This window comes from Acomys russatus, chromosome 11 (genome assembly GCF_903995435.1).
Source record: "Acomys russatus chromosome 11, mAcoRus1.1, whole genome shotgun sequence".
NCBI lineage: Eukaryota > Metazoa > Chordata > Mammalia > Rodentia > Muridae > Acomys > Acomys russatus.
The window spans coordinates 39,880,611-39,896,395 of record NC_067147.1 but is presented as its reverse complement, the minus strand read 5'-3'; the positions used below and the strand labels follow the sequence as shown (position 1 = coordinate 39,896,395).

At 50.3% G+C, this 15,785-nt stretch overlaps 1 protein-coding gene across 1 annotated transcript; it reads right to left on the bottom strand.

The window, feature by feature from the left end:
* Positions 1-200: 200 nt before the first annotated feature.
* Positions 201-14,984, bottom strand: Tacr2 (tachykinin receptor 2). Its single transcript, XM_051152596.1, has 5 exons — positions 14,353-14,984; positions 7,804-7,998; positions 4,893-5,046; positions 3,896-4,092; positions 201-494 (listed from the first exon to the last, which is right to left on the bottom strand). Exons 1-5 carry the CDS (start codon positions 14,742-14,744, stop codon positions 278-280), a joined length of 1,155 nt encoding a protein of 384 aa, XP_051008553.1. The 5' UTR covers positions 14,745-14,984; the 3' UTR covers positions 201-277.
* Positions 14,985-15,785: the final 801 nt, after the last annotated feature.

Here is a 15,785-nt window from a genome sequence, read left to right as displayed (position 1 = left end):
GGAGACATCTCGCTTTGCAGCTCCTAAACTGGCCGAGTGTTGGCTTCCAGTCTTCCTGGCCCCTTCCTCGGTGCCTGGAATGTTTATATACATTGCAATATAATGGGTGTCTGAGCTCCAAGCTCTTTATCTGTCAGCATTGCCTGTAACACTCCGGACACATCTCGTTTTTCTCTGTTGGTGCGTTGAAGAATGGACACACTATCACATCAGGGCTTTCCCCGTCAGCTGCTTCTCAAAGGGGCTCAGCCTGGGCCTCGCAGGCAGGGGCAAGACTTCAGGGTTCAGCAGGCTCCCCATCTTGGGGACTCCCAACCTGCCCATTGGTAGCCTCAGAGGGGGTCAAGTCCCCAGTCATGAACAAAGTCTCTTTTGTGTGGCACCTGTTGACTCTCCTGGAGAGGGATGGAGTGCGAGTCAGCTCCAGCCTGTCTTCCTCAGCTGGTGTCACCCAGGGGCAGCACCGGAAAGCAAGGCGGAATCCAGAGCGAAACCTGAGGGGTATCGAGAGGGAGTCCCGTTCAGCCAGGGGTGTAGGAGCCAGCCGTCTGCCACATGGCTGCCCGTGCTCCAGTAGACTAGCTCCTCGTGTAGAGGAGCCTCACTTTGAAGAGCCTACCGACAACTCAGGGCTGTTGAGAGATGCACACTTGAATGGATTTAGTTTTGTTCTGTTTTTGTTTTTAACAGCCAGAGATGCCGGGAACGTGGCTCATGCCACCGGAACGTGGCTCGTGCCAGTAACACCAGCACTTCCGAGCCAGGGGCGGGAAGAATGGTAGCAAGGTCCAAGGCAGCCAAGTGGTGCTCTGCCTTGAAAAGGAAGAAAGGAAGAGATGGAGAAAGAGAGGAGGAGGGAGGGGAGAATGAAGGGGGGGGGGGGAGAGAGAGAGAGAAACTAAAATATATTACAAAGAAACCTCGTGAGTTAACTGGCTTCTAACAGAGAGAGGAACCTTAGGAAGACAGATTTGGGGCACGGGCCGTGTGTGTGGGGAATGGGGAAGCTCCCCCAGGAAGTGCTTCAAAGGGAAACTGGCACATTGGAGCTACCAAGTATGGGTGCATTCGCTCAAAGAGATAAACAGCTCTTACTCAAACCTGGGTGGAGGCTTGCAATCCCAGCTACCCAGAGAATGAGGGAGGAGGGCCAAGCAAGCAGAGCATGAAACTTGCCCAGGCAGCTTAGCGAGAGCATATTTCAAAATAAGTAAAACGAGGCCCGAGATGTTTGTTGCTCAGCGGTAGAGCGTTGCCTAGCATGCTGGAGGCCCTAGGTTTAATACTCAGTACTAGGAGGAGGAAAAAAAAAGTTGGAAAACTCCACCTTTCCCAGTGGTGACATTGACGCCTATATAGCTGGGGATGACTTTGAACTTCTGATCCTCCAGAGTGCTGGCATTTGCAGCTCCTTACCACCATGCCAGGTCATGGAGTGCTAGAGAGGAGACATGGGGCTTTGTGCCTGCCAAGCAAGCTCCCATCACCTCTACCATGTCTTTTGGGGGATTATTATTATTATTATTATTATTATTATTATTATTATTATTATTATTAATGTCTGTGGGTATTTTGTGTGCACATATGTCTGAGTGACACATGCATGCAGTGCCCAAGGTGGTCAGAAGAAGGTACTGCTGGATCTCTTGGGACTGGAATTTACAGGTGGTTGTGGCCCATCATGTGGGTGCTGGGATTTGAACCAGGCTCCTCTGGAAGAATAGCCAGTGCTCTTAACTACTGAGCCACTTGTCTAGCTCTCAGGGTTGATTCTTTTTACATTCTTTTTTTTTTTTTTTAAACCTCAGGGCTGTTGATTCCTTCTTGCCCAGGCTGCAGAGCCCAGTCAGTCACTCCAGCACCCCCTCTGCCCAGCATCTAAGTCCATCACCAGCTCTTTCCACCTGCCTTCAACATCATGTTTGCGTTAAAGTACTGGGCACGTGTGGCCACTTAGTGAGCATTTTCTGAACAGAGAGTCCAGACCTCTGTGACGGTGTCGTCACACAATGACTCTGAAGCTGCTTCAGGAGCATGCAGCACTGAATGTAGTGCAGTGTCTAAGAACTGTGTAACTGCGCAACAGAAGAAGGACAGGTACTCAGGGATCACGTGCTCCTGGTCTCTCTCTCCCTCCCTGGTGTGACAGGGCAGTCTCCAGGGTCTCCCATCCATCCCATGACCAAGTGTGAAGGGGACAGGATGGGAAGCCCTGGAGATACACAGGATTCCAATCCTGCATCCACTGCCTGTGTAGGGTTAGGAGGGTCCTCCCGTCTTAGGCTCAGTTTTTCTATCTATCTAATAGGAATCCCTCCCTTCCACTCTCATCTACTTACCTCTTGGAAGCTAAAGAGTCTAGGCACCGAGTAAGCAGTCTAGAGTGTGCGTGTGCTCCCATGTAGGTGGGGCTGCTGAGCTACAAAGACACCCCCCCCCGCCGCAGGTTTTTGTTTGTTTGTTTGTTTGTTTTTTTGAGACAGGGTTTCTCTGTGTGGCCCTGGCTGTCCTGGACTCCCTTTGTAGACCAGGCTGGCCTTGAACTCACAGCGATCCACCTGCCCTTGCCTCCCCGAGTGCCGGGATGAAAGGTGTGCACCACCATGCCCAGCTGACCCCCATAGTATTATGTGGAGCCTGGACACCTGAGTAGATGGCTGGTAAAAGTTAGGAATAAAGAGAGCCCGGAGTTAATGCTGCTCACACCTATCAGACCGAAGCTGACTTAGTGTTGACCTCTCCTGGCTCCCACCTGCCCCCTCCCAGGCTATAAGGCTCATTCTGCGCAGGGCTCCTGGGACTTAGATTCGGCCTGGCTTACCACCTCTTTCCTTACCAAGAGTCCCAGGGCTGGTACCAGCATACTGCAGTCTCCAGAACCCCAGAAACACCAGAGCCAGGAGTGAGATCCCAGCTCTTCCTTCAGTGGGGGAGGGAAGAGGGAAGGGCAGGAAAGATTCCCCAGCCCAGCCCCTAGCCTCTCCTGACACCCACCCACCTAGGTCAGGCACATCCTTAGGAAGAGGCACTTAAAAATGGCAGTTTTTTGAGCCCGGTGAGATAGCTCAGTGGGGAAAGGCACTCCCTGCCAACCCTGGTATGCTGAGTCTGTCTCAGAGGCCCACATGGTGAAAAGAGAGGGGAGCTTAATTTCCAGCATTCAGGAGGGAAAGGCAGGCAGATTTATGAGATCGAGGCCAGCTTAGTCTACAAAGTGAGTTCCAAGACAGCCAGGGCTACACAAAAAAGCTGTCTTTAAAAAAAAAAAAAGCAAAAGCAAACAACAACAAAACAACCCAAAACAACTCCCCCACCCAAGACATATCTTTTTCTTTTCTTTCTTTTTTCTTTCTTTTTTTGTTTTTTTGTTTTGTTTTGTTTTGTTTTTTGTTTTTTGAGACAGGGTTTTTCTATGTAGCCTTGGCTGTCCTGAACTTACTTTGTAGACCAGGCTGGCCTCAAACTCACAGAGCTCCGCCTGCCTCTGCCTCCCAAGTGTTGGGATTAAAAGCGTGTGCCACCACACCTGGCTTGGCATCTCTTTTTCTGACCATCTTTTTTCTGTCCTTCCACCTCTCCCTACTCTCTCCTTCCCTTTATTTCTCTGATCCTGCCCTTCTGCCTTCTCCCTTGTCCCTGATGCAGACCCCAGAGGAGACAGAAAGACAGAGAGTATAGGCACTGTGGCCCCGCAAAGGACAAGGCTTTGGGAACACGATGGGACTCAGGCTAGATCCAGGCCACAGGGAGGGTTGTGCTGTGGGCTGATCTGGAGGAGCAGTATTTCTATGTGGGGTCAGGAGCAGCTCCAGGCTCTGGCAGGAGCTAGAGTGGAGGTCCCTCACCACGCAGGAGAGTCCCCGTGGGTGAAGGGCAGGGCCAGGGTGGGAGTCACCTGTGATTAAGGCAGCAGTAAATGACAGGGTTGTACATAGTGGAGCTCATGGCCAGCCAGAAGAGCGCCAGGTAGACCTGCTGGATAAACTTGTGGTAGTAGATGTCCTCTTGGAAGGTTCCCAGGATGAAGTAGAGGTGGTAGGGCAGCCAGCAGATGGCGAATGTCAGCACCACCAGTACCATGGCCTTCACAAACTGGTCAGGGAGAGGCTTAGGTCAGTCTTTGTCCTCTGAATCCCAAGTCTTAACCCTCCTGGAACTAGTGTGGGGCACCCTTCATCCCAGCTTGGAGAGCCTTCTGTAGTCAGACCCCATCTGCTTCTCTGGCCTCCATCCCCCGGAACATGTATTTGCCACATGCTCCAGAGCCCACCACTCATGGCATTGCCATGGGCAGGTTTGTCTGCTCACACTGCTGTCCTTCCATTGAGATTCTCCTGTGTGGCTGCCCAGTTCTATGGCCCACTTTCCCATAAGGTGTCCAGGACTCTTTCCCTTGGAGCACCTCTCCCTCCTGTCCCCTTTCTTAGGAGGTCCAAGCTCTGGGACGCAAGCGACCCTTCCCTGGGATCTTTGTCTGTGTTAGCCTTTCTAGCGATGTAGCAGTGAAGTTCCAACCTGATACCCTAATCCTCTGTCTAGAGGCCAAGTACCCCGAGCCCTTCCTGGCGCCTCCCATGCCTGGCATCTGCAGGCACACTCCTGAATTGCCCAGCATCCCTGAGGACCGGAAGGCAAGCTGGAGATGGCAACTGGAAACCAACTTCCCAGTAGGAGGGACACAGATGTCCCTGCCTGCTATAGCGAGAACTCTTAGAATATGAAGAAATCGGTCTAGCATTGGTCGCCAGATTGCTGAGATCTGTGGTTCACGAAAGGGTTCTCTGAGATGCTGTGTGACATAGTTGTGTGATCCCCAGCGCCCCCTAGCGGGCAGGCTTTGGGCCCCCAGATGGTTCCCTGGAGCAGACCCTGCCCTCTCTGCCATCTCCCACCTTCTTCTTGGCCTGCAGATGGCGTAGGTTGGCGCCGTGAGCCTGATGTCTGGGGACTGCGCGTTTCCATAGCGTGAGGCCAATGACGCTGTAAGCCACGAACATCACCACGAGAGGCAGGAAGTAGATGAGGACAAACACCACAAGATGATACCTGGAGGGAAAGCCGGGAGCCTGGGTGGGCAGTAGGGGGCCAGATCCACCAACGCGCACCCCGCAGGCCCTACCTTGGGGTTCTATTTAAAGAAAAATTAAGGCAACATTCGCTAGCATATATGCCAAAGCTGGGCTTTCTTCTCAAAATGTCACCAGCATCAGCTCCAGTTTTTCCATGTTATGGAAAAGGCTAACAGGGGGGAAAAGCTAACCAAATTTTGTTTGTTTAATATATAAAATATAACACCAGCCCCAGTGACCTGGCTCTATGGGAATTGGGGCTTGCTGCCAAGCTTGATGACCTGAGTTGGCTCCTTGGAAAAGCCACAGGTAGATCTGAAGGGGTGGCCATTGTGTGCCATTGTCTCTGTCTCACTCATTTAAAAAAAAACAAAAAAACAAAAAAAACCTTTACCCTATATAAACTACTAAAAACTGGGTGTGCTGGGTATGGTGGCACATGCCTGTGATCCCAACAGTCCAAGTATAGAAGCAAGAGGATGCAGAGTTCAAGGAGAATCCTCGGCTCATAGTGAGTTAGAGGCCAGCCTGAGATACATGAGACCGTGTTTCAAATCAATACCATTAAGCACAAAAGTTAACCCTCCTCCCACTGCTCACAGTGTATGTTTTCTCCCAGAATCATCTCTGTGTCGTGGGCATGTTGTGTGTGAAGGAATGGGTATGTGCACACGTGAGTACACACATGTATTAAGCAGGTAGGTCACATATGATATTGTATGTGTAGAGTTGCGGGAGCCATAACCCAGAGATGGGCAGTGAAGAATGCCACTCCAGTAGCCACTGTGCTCTCTGCTTCTCGCCCCTCAACACTGCCTGGGTACATGGCTGTGTCAACAAACACCTTTGAGCAAGGCCCACATACCACTGTACAGCGGTGTCCCCAGGGAGGGTGTCTGGGCTGTGTTGAAGCTCATCATTTTCTTTGAGGAGGGGACATGGAGGCATGTTACTGGCTCCATTTCTGAGGGCACCACGGCCTCCTGGCTAAGCTTCCTTCTGATTTCCAGGCAGGCCTCCTGAGGGCGGGTCCTTGAAACAACAAGGAATGGGACCGAGAGCCTCCTCTGCCATGAGACTTGTGTCTTTCTATTTTTTTTTTAAACATGTGTGTGATAGGCATGTGTGTATGGATATCTGCATGTTGGTAGGTGTGTGTGTGTGTGTGTGTGTGTGTGTGTGTGTGTGTGTGTGTATACCAGAGGTTGACATGGAATATCTTCCTTGATTTCTCACTGCCTAATATATTGAGGTAGCAGGGCCTCTCACTTGAATCTGGAGCTCTCTGACTTGGCTAGTCCCGCTGGCCTTGCTCTTAAATCACCAGCCTCTACCTCTTGAGCACTGAGGTTACAGGCAGGCTGTCATGGCTGCCTGGCATTGACTTCCAAATAGACCACACACACACACTCCCCTAGGCACACACATCTATCACTAGCCTACACGCAGACCCGGGTGTGCAGTGCATGTGTGTGACCTGCAGAGACATACACTCCATCTGCAGGCGCACATGGCCCCTGGTCATCGTTACTGAGGTGGCAGACGGACTGAGCGGTTGGACCCTGAGGTAGGCGTTGCCTGCAATTGGTTTCCCTGCTTCACCAGTCACTGACTGTGTTGGGGGAACATCATGTCGTAATATTCTCTCCACCCACAAGGTGGAAAAATACAATACATAAGGTAGTCACGGTGACTTGTAAGATGGAGGGCAGGAGGATCAGAGGTCTGGGCCAGCCTAGGTTCCATGAGATTGCCCCTCCAAACCAAAACAAATAGTTAGGGGTGTAGCTTAGTTTACAGGGTGCTTGCCTAGGACATACAGACACTCGGCTCCATGCCCTGTGCCACATGAAGCAGGTGTGGTGGGGACAAGGTCAGCATTGTTTAAAGTTAAACGAATGAACAAACACAATAGTCACAGTACTTGCTCCATAACATTAAGAGAATTAAAAGCATCAGTGTAGGGCCTGGAGAGTTGGCTCAGAGGTTCAGAGCACTGGCTGCTCTTCCAAAGGCCTCGAGTTCAATTCCAAGCAGCTACATGGTAGGTAGCCCATAACCATCTATAATGAGATCTGGTGCCCTCTTCTGGTGTTCAGGTGTACCTGCAGGTGAAACTCTGTATACATAATAAATAAATAAATCTTAAAAAAAAAAAAAAAGCATCAGTGTATACAAAGTGCTTACAACAGGCCTGGTACTTGGCACTGCATTTAGTACGGACGGTCCTCGCCTTTGTTTTGATTTAATGACACTTTCTGTGTGTTCTTCTATCAAGAAGCTGGGCAGTGGCAGTGAACTGACACCCCTAGTTAGGCAGGTCACAGTCGCCAGGACATTATCCACACCTACTGTGGGCATTTTCCACTTACAATGCGTTTGTTGGGGTGCAGGCTCACCTGTAGTTTTTGTTGTTTTGTTTTAAAATAGGGCCTCGGGTAGCCCAGGCTTGCCTTGTACCTCTACCTGCCTCTACCTCCCAAGTACTGTATGGACCAGCACTCCCAACTTGTGTGGTGCGGGAATTGAACTAAGGGTTTCCTGGAGGTTGGATAAGCAGTCTACCACCAAGCCACGCCCCGAGCCTCTCACTGTTAGTTGGGGAGCCTCTGTCTAAACCTGCACTCATAGGATCACATAGGTCCCTGCAGAGCAGTGTACACATCCCTAAGGCATGGACGACGCACAGACATGAGGGAACATACAAGTACAGATACCCTGGCGTGGAGCTTACAGTAGGAGCATCTTGCCTCCGTTGTCATTGGGCCAGGCCACCACACACTTGGTGGCGCCCTGGTCCACAGTGATGGTGGAGTAGAAGCACTGTGGGGAGGCGAGAGCCAGGGCTACCAGCCAGATGCCAGCAATAACCGCCTTGGTGCTGGGGGCCGAGAGCCGTGGCTGGAAGGGGTGGACGATGGCCATGTACCTACAAGCAGAGCACAGCATCAGCAGCCGGCATCCTCACGCCAGACACGCCCCTCCTCTTCTTCCTGCCAGGCCCGTGCCCTCCAGCTCCTGTCCACACAGCTGCCCCATAGGCATTACTGGAGTCCCACCCAATCTGCAGAGGATCAGGGTGGTAGTGGGGAGGTGTTGCCTGTCTCCAGCCACAGTACACTAACACCCCAGCATGTAGGCCAGATACCCAGTCCACTAGGTGTGGACAGGTCCTCAGACAGCCACACTGTCACCCAACCTAGAATGGGATACAGTTCAACATGAGCTCGAAGCTCAGTCCGATTTAAGACTCTGCAAGCCAGCCTCCCACCACTATGCATGGTACAGCCATTTCCCAGACAAAGACCAAACCAGTCTTTCGCAACAGTAGATGTCTCTGAAACACACAGGGTCCTGTTTAGTAACCACTCACCATATATGGCAGACAACACAGACAGTGCGGCTAAGACTGAGCAAATTGGGGCTAGAGAGATGGCTCAGTGGTTAAGAGCATTCACTGCTTTTCCAGGGCACTTGGGTTCAATTCCCAGAACCCACATGGCAACTCACAGCTGTCTGTAACCCTAAGATCTGACACCCTCACACAGACATACATGCAGGCAAAAACACCAATGTACATAAGATAAAAATTAATTTTTAAAAGACTGAGCAAATTTGTTTTATTTTCTTTGAAACAAAGTCTCCTGTAGCCCAGGCTGGCCTGGAACTTGCTATGAAGCTGAGGATGGCCTTGAACTCCTGCTCCTCTTGAGTATATGAATTACAGACATGTGCTGCCGTGCTTTGTTAATGCAGTACTGGGGATAGAATCCAGGGCTTCAAGCATGCTGGGTGTATACTCTATCAGCTGAACCCCTTATACATACATGTGCAGGCATGTATGTATCCTGTATGAATCTTCAGTCTCTGCACATGGCCAGTGCTTGGTCAGACCCTTCTCACAGTTTTCCTGTGTCCTGACTACTTGCTTTTCTTCTTCTTGTTTGTTCAACCTGACACAAGCTAGAGCATTTGAAAAGAAGACTCCTTAGTTGGAAAAAAAAAAAACCTCCCCCACCAGATTGACCTGTGGGACATTTTCTTGATTAGTATTTGATTCAGGAGGGTCAAGTTCATGGTGGGGGTGTCACCCATGGGTAGGTGGTCCTGAGTTGTATAAGAGAGCAGGCTGAGCAAGCCATGGGAAGCCAGTCAGCAAGCAGCATCTCCATGGCTTCTGCTCCAGTTGGTGCCTAAGTTTCCTGCCCTGACTTCCTCTCAGTGGTGGACTGTTAATTGGAAGCATAAAATGAAATAAACCCTTTCCTTGCCAAGTTGCTTTTGGTCACGATACTGTTGGCATAATGTTCTTGTGGACTGTGTACAACTTACCCTGGTTCACTCAAATGCCGATTTCTCTACCCCACTATTTGGTTTCAATCCAGACATTGCATTGTGATGTTTAGTCTAAATATCTTCCGTCGCAAGTTTCTGTAAACATGTCACCATTTGTTCTCTGTGTTGCCAATAAAAACCAGCTAGCCAATGCTGAGCAAAACAGAGAATTAGGATGGGACATCCTGGTCTAGGGAGGGGAGAAGAAAGAAGAGAAGGACAGGAGAAGGATGCACATGGAGAGGTCCCGGAAGCACCAGGAGGAGTGAGCTGGACCAAGGATATGAGGACAAAGCAAGTATAATGTGGGAAATCTGAATGAGAGGAAACTATACTAGCTTGGAGGGTTAAGATGGAGTAATTATTGCTCAGTCTTGTACTCTAGGCTAATTAAATATCTCTTAGTCTCTCTGTGTGGTTATTTGAGTATATACCTGGTCAAGGAGTAACTGCTGGCTTCTTAAAATACTGAATCAATATTAAGTATTAATAATCACATCAACATGATACTTCATCAGAGGAGTGAGAACCTTAACTAAGACACCCAGGAACAGCTGGCATGGCCCTCCTTCCTCCCTGTAGTCACTGAAGTCATGGCTACCTTCTTGATGAAGGTGTCTAGAACAGGCTCAGATGCTGTCTCTCTGGGGTGGGAGGGTGTCACGGGGACTTGAGCTGCTGTGGATCCCCGAGCCCGGTGAAGTGCAGTGGCCTTGGCCATGAGCATCAGCTCCATTTTCCACTTGAGGAGACATGGGCGGCACTGACTTTGTCCTGGCTCACCCTGCTCCCTGTACTCCAGGACCTACACAGCCACTGTGGAAGCACCCTGAGCTCAGTGCCTCGTCAGCCTAGGGCCCAACTGAGGAAGACCCACTGCTTGCTTCTCCATGGCTAACGGACCCAAAGGCACCAACCACCAAGGATGAAGTCTCATTTTCCTTATATACATTCTAACTGGGGCTTGGTTCTCTCAGCAGAGGACAAAGGAGGGCTAGATTGGAGACTCTTAAGTGTCACAGGTCTGTGAGCCGTATAATGAAGTACACAGGCCCTTTATTAGAATAAGATTAACTAATTTGTTTGTATGTTTTAGAGACAGGGTTTCTCTGTGAAGCCTTGGCTGTCCTAGACTCACTGTACAGACCAGAGTGGCCTCAAACTCACAGATATCCGAGTGCTTGGATTGCAGGCATGCTCCATGGCACCTGGCTAAAACTAATTTATTTGTTTGTTTCTTTTTGAGACATAGTCTTACTATGTAGCCCTGGCAGGCTTCCACCTCACAGACATCTATCTGCTTGCTTCTGCCTCCTGAGTGCAGGATCAAAGGCGTGCACCACCATGCCCAGCTCTTCATTTGGTTCTTAGGACTGTGTCTCATGTAACTCGAGGCCGGCCTCAAATTCTATATACATGAGGATGATACTGGCTTTCCAATTCATCTACCTCCACCTCCCAAGTGCTAGGCCATGCACCACCATGCCGAGCAGAAATATCTGTGTGTGTGCAGGTGTTTGCGCAGGTGTGAACGCTGTATGGAGGCCAGAGATCAACCTCGGGTGTTGTTCCTCAAGATTCTGTGGACCTTGTGTTTTGAGGCAGGGTCTCTCGCCTGTCTGGAACTCACCAGCTTAGCCAGGCTGACTCTCCAGCAAGCACTGGGAGATCCTCCTGTCTCTGTCTCTGGGATTACAAGGGTGTGCTACCATAGCTCATTTTGTCCACGTAGGTTCAGGGCATAGAATTCAGGTGTTCATGCTTCACTGACAGAGCTCTCTCCCTAACCTCAGGGTAAGCTCTCTACATGGCCCCCTCCACCCCCACCCCGTGCCCCAAGACAGGGTTTCTCTGTGTAGCCCTGGCTATCCTGTTCTGTAGAACATGCTGGCCTGGAACTCAGAGATTCGCCTGCCTCTGCCTCCTGAGTGCTGGCATTAAAGGTGTGCACCACTACTGCCAGGGTGGAATAGCTTTTAATGTGAGGCCAGGTGTAGTGGGTTGTGCCCCATCAGCAGCGGGTCAGGTCCTAGGAGTCCTGGCCACACGGCTTCCTGACAACAAGATTTTGAACAAATAGCCTTAGTTCCCTGGCCCCTCCATTTCCATCTCTGTGAAAATGGGTCATTCGTGCACTAGGGGGTCATACGGAGGAAGGAGCACAAGAAATGAGAATATCCCTATGTATTCGTTGTTTTAAATTCATCAGAGACGGCTTTGGTCAAGGGCAATGCCTGGCTCTTCCTCTCTGGGAGGAACCTGAGCTCTGAGGCAAGGCCGGGACCTTGTAGAAGGTGGCGTTGAGTTGTATGCTTCCCCTGTTTGCTGAATAGAGGTGTCCTCACCAAAGCATCCGAGGTGTTTAAATTGAGCCCCGAGAACGGCACCATTGAATCTGCTGTTTAGAGTGTCTGACTTATAGACTTCTCCAGGCTGACCCTGATCTCCTACTTTTGTTTGTTTGTTTTGTTTTTTCAAGACAGGGTCTCTCTGTGTAGCCTTGGCCGTCCTGGACTTGCATTGTAGACCAGGCTGGCCTCGAACTCACAGGGATCCGCCTGCCTCTGCCTCCCGAGTGCTGGGATTAAAGGCGTGCGCCACCACCACCACCCAACTCCCTGATCTCCTAGTTATCTTTGCTCCGATCCCAACTTCCCAACAAGACCCACCCAGATGTCCGCTTAAGCCTGTAGGCCAGAGGTTCTCTAACCCCTTGGCAAATCTTTGTCTCCAAAAATATTTGCATTATGATTTGTAACAGTAGCAAAATTACAGTCATGAAGTAGCAATGAAAATAATTTTATAGTTGGGGGTCACCACAACATGAGGAACTGTATTAAAGGAGCGAAGCGTCAGGAAGGTTAAGAACCATGGCCTGTCACTTGTCCCTCCCTGGCACACACAACTTGGTACCTGGAGATTCTTTCCCTCTAGCTAACATTTGTGATCTCAAAATACAACTTACAATTTATTGGACGGGTAGTTGTGGTGCACACCTTTAACAGAAGCAGGTGGATCTCTGAGTTCAAGGCCAGCCAGCCTGGTCTACAGAGCAAGTTCCAGGACAGCCAGGACTACACAAAGAGACCTTGTCTCGAAAATAAAATAAAATTTATTTATGTGCTTAGTATTTAAATTCTTACCATGCCAGGAACATTTACATGGGTTTTCCTCACCTAAAACCCAGAACAATACTTACCCATCAGACACTGAGTATGTATTTATTGAGTGAAAAAATAATGAAGAAACAGGGCCAATGAGATGGCTCAGTAGGTAAAAGTGATTGCTGCTAAGCCTGAGAACGCGAGTTCCATTCCCATAACTGACAAAATCCCTAACAAGGACTAGAAAGATCTGAGTCCTACCAGTTGTCCTCTGACATTCCCAGGTATACTATGACAAGTGTGTATGCTAGCACGAGCGCGCACACACACACAAACACACACTAATTAAACAAACAAACAAATAAGTATAATAAAAATGTTTTAAAAGAATGGTGAATCTCAGCTGCTGTCTGTCTCCTGCCTGGCTTCCAGGCTCCCACTAGCTTTCTGTGGCCTCGCTCTGAAGTGGAGGCTCTGTAAATCCATGTGCTAAAGTTGCCCCCATCCCTATTGGTGGGGGTTCCCTAGGTTCTGGAACTGTGCCTGACACAGAGAAAATTGCATATGGAGTTCTCCAGGCTGACCCTGATCTCCTACTCATCTTTGCTCAGATCCCAACCTCCCAGTGAGACCCCAAAATTGAAGCATAGCTGAAAAGAGGTGCTCAGGGGACATTCAGACATCCCTGGGGAGGAGGAAGGGATGTTCAGCGAGCACCAGGCTGATTTAGAAAGACCACTACCCAGATGGCTGTCTGTGTTCCAGACCCCTGGCTCGGCCCTGACTCTGTGGCTGACCTTAAGTAGCCCTACTTATTCTGATTTCCCCAGGGAACTTGGGTGTAAAGTTAGAAGCTGGGCCCATATGGATGCTGTTGAAACTTCCTTGTGTGTGACCACCGATCTTGGACTCTGCCCCTCCTCCTGCTACCCCTGAGTTTGGGGATTACAGACATATACTACCGTCTTATAGCTCATTTATGCAGTGCTGGGGGGTGGGGGGATCAAAGCCAGGGCTTCAAACACGCTAAGCAAGCCCTCTGCCAACTGAACTACATCCACAGCCCCCTGTCAAACTTTTCATTTTTTAATGAGTAGGAAACATTGTCTCAGGAAATCTCTGAGAACTCCATTTAAAAAAACATCTAAGCTCGGCGTTGAGAGGCTGTGCATGAAGGCTGCTGGGGAGGCTTGGGAGGGGTGGGGGTGAGGGAAGATGGGGAGGGTCACAACTATCTAACCAACACAATCAGGACTCCAAGTGCCAGAGGGTCTCCTGGCTCTGCCTCAGTCTCTCCTGTACTCCCTGTGTCTGCCTCATCCCATCCCATTGTCTTCCCGGTCAGATTCTTGCTCCCTGAGGCTTTTGAGTCCTCTTTAATCCCAGCCCTGCCTCAGGGCTCAAGGAAGAAGGTGGTCTTCCTCCACCCCATCCTAAGCCCACTCCTCAAGGTCACTATAGCTAACCCACCGCCCCCCCCCCACCGACACACACTAGCATCATAAAAAAATAGCATCGTTCTAATTAGATACAGCATTCTAACCTCATGCAACATTCTCCTTTTTTTCTAAACACTAAAGCAATGTGTATGATTTCCTGTGTAAAGAGAGCAAGATAAGTAAAAGTTGCACTCCAAACATCGCTGGGAACATCTTCCCTTTCTAGTCTTGAGCAGCCTTCTAGGGTAAAGTCACTCTGTGTCTAATCCCAACTCTCCCAGCTTTGGCCCCACATCCCCTTGATTTCTCACTATGAACCAAGTGAAGTTGGGAGAGGCAAGTCCCCTGGATGCCGCCCCTCCCCCAACAAGACCCCCACTCCGCTTCCCTGATGCCCGCTCTTGCCTGTCAGCAGCAATGGCAGTCATGGAGTAGATGCTGACGAACATGGCCGTGATGGGAAAGAGGTTCTGGAAATAGCAGAAGGCGCGGCCAAAGTACCAGATGTTGTGACTGGCGTAGATGAAGTTGAAGGTCGCGTTGAAGGCGGCCATGCAGAGGTCGGCCAGGGCCAGGTTGATGATAAAATAGTTGGTTACTGTGCGCATCCTCTCGTGGGCCAGAATGATCCAGATGACCGTGCCGTTGCCTGTTACAGCCACCAGCACCAGGGCCAGGTAGGCTGTGGCCCACAGTGCCAGTTGCCAGGCAGGCATGGAGAAGGCTGTGACACCCGTGGTGTTGCTCTCGAGGCCAGACAAGATGCTGGTGTCCATAACAATGGCTCGGGCCCCCATGGCTGATTCTGAGCCTGGAACACAGGGACTGGCTTTCTGGAGTTGCCACAGAAGAGAAATCCTCTTCCAGTGTGTAGATTTACGGGGAGGTGGGGTGGTGAGGACAATTCAAAAGCGGACACATGTAGGCAGAGAACCACGCCTACAGCTCAAGCAGGAATGAGTTAGGCAGAGCAGAAAGCAGGGTTCCAGTCAGACTGTCCAAACATCTTGTGGAGATGAGGACTCCAGTCGCAGAACAGGAAGAAGCATCCTGATAATATGTTGGCTCCGTTCCTTCATACCACAATGTGGCTGAGAGTCAGAGAGAGGCCATGTCCAGCCGTGGGCATACAGGAAGTTGGTGACAAGCCAGACCTTGAATTCAGATCTCTCTTAATGCTATTCAGGGTACATTCCAGATGAGAGCTCTGCACAGTATGGTGAGTCTGGGGGGTGGGGGTGGGCCCTACAATTCCACGATGCAGCCTGATGGCCTCTAAGCCTTGTAGTGCAGGCTCCCAATGCTGCCAGCCCCCAGCGGCTGCTCCCAGCTCCTCCCTGCAGGCAAGGGCCTTGGCTCCCGCCCTCTTTCCACACACCCTCCTACTTGGATGGCTGGGCCTCATCTCTTGAAAGATTTAGGACCCACTGGGAAGCAGGGAGAGACCTTGGGGAGTGAGGCACAGCTTGCATGGGGCTGGCATAGAGGGTACCAGCCTCACTGTTTATATTCTGCTGGATGGAAGCTACTGGAGTACACTGGCATTTGCATTTGGCAATGAGACTGACTCCAGCTGGCTTGGGAACCCTGGGTAAATCATTTACCCTGCTTGAAAAGAAAATCTTAGTGTTCAGAAATACCCTCGGGTATAAGGGTGAGTTTGCTGGGGTGTCACTTAAGTGATGAGGGCTGGGTGCTGGGCCTCTGGCTCTGCCCCTTATTTCTTGACTGACTAAACAATTTGACCATTTCTCATGTCAAGCCTCAGTTTCCTTGGGTATAAAATCAGACATTGAGCTTGGACAAATGGTGTTTAACTCTCTCTCTCTCTCTCCCTC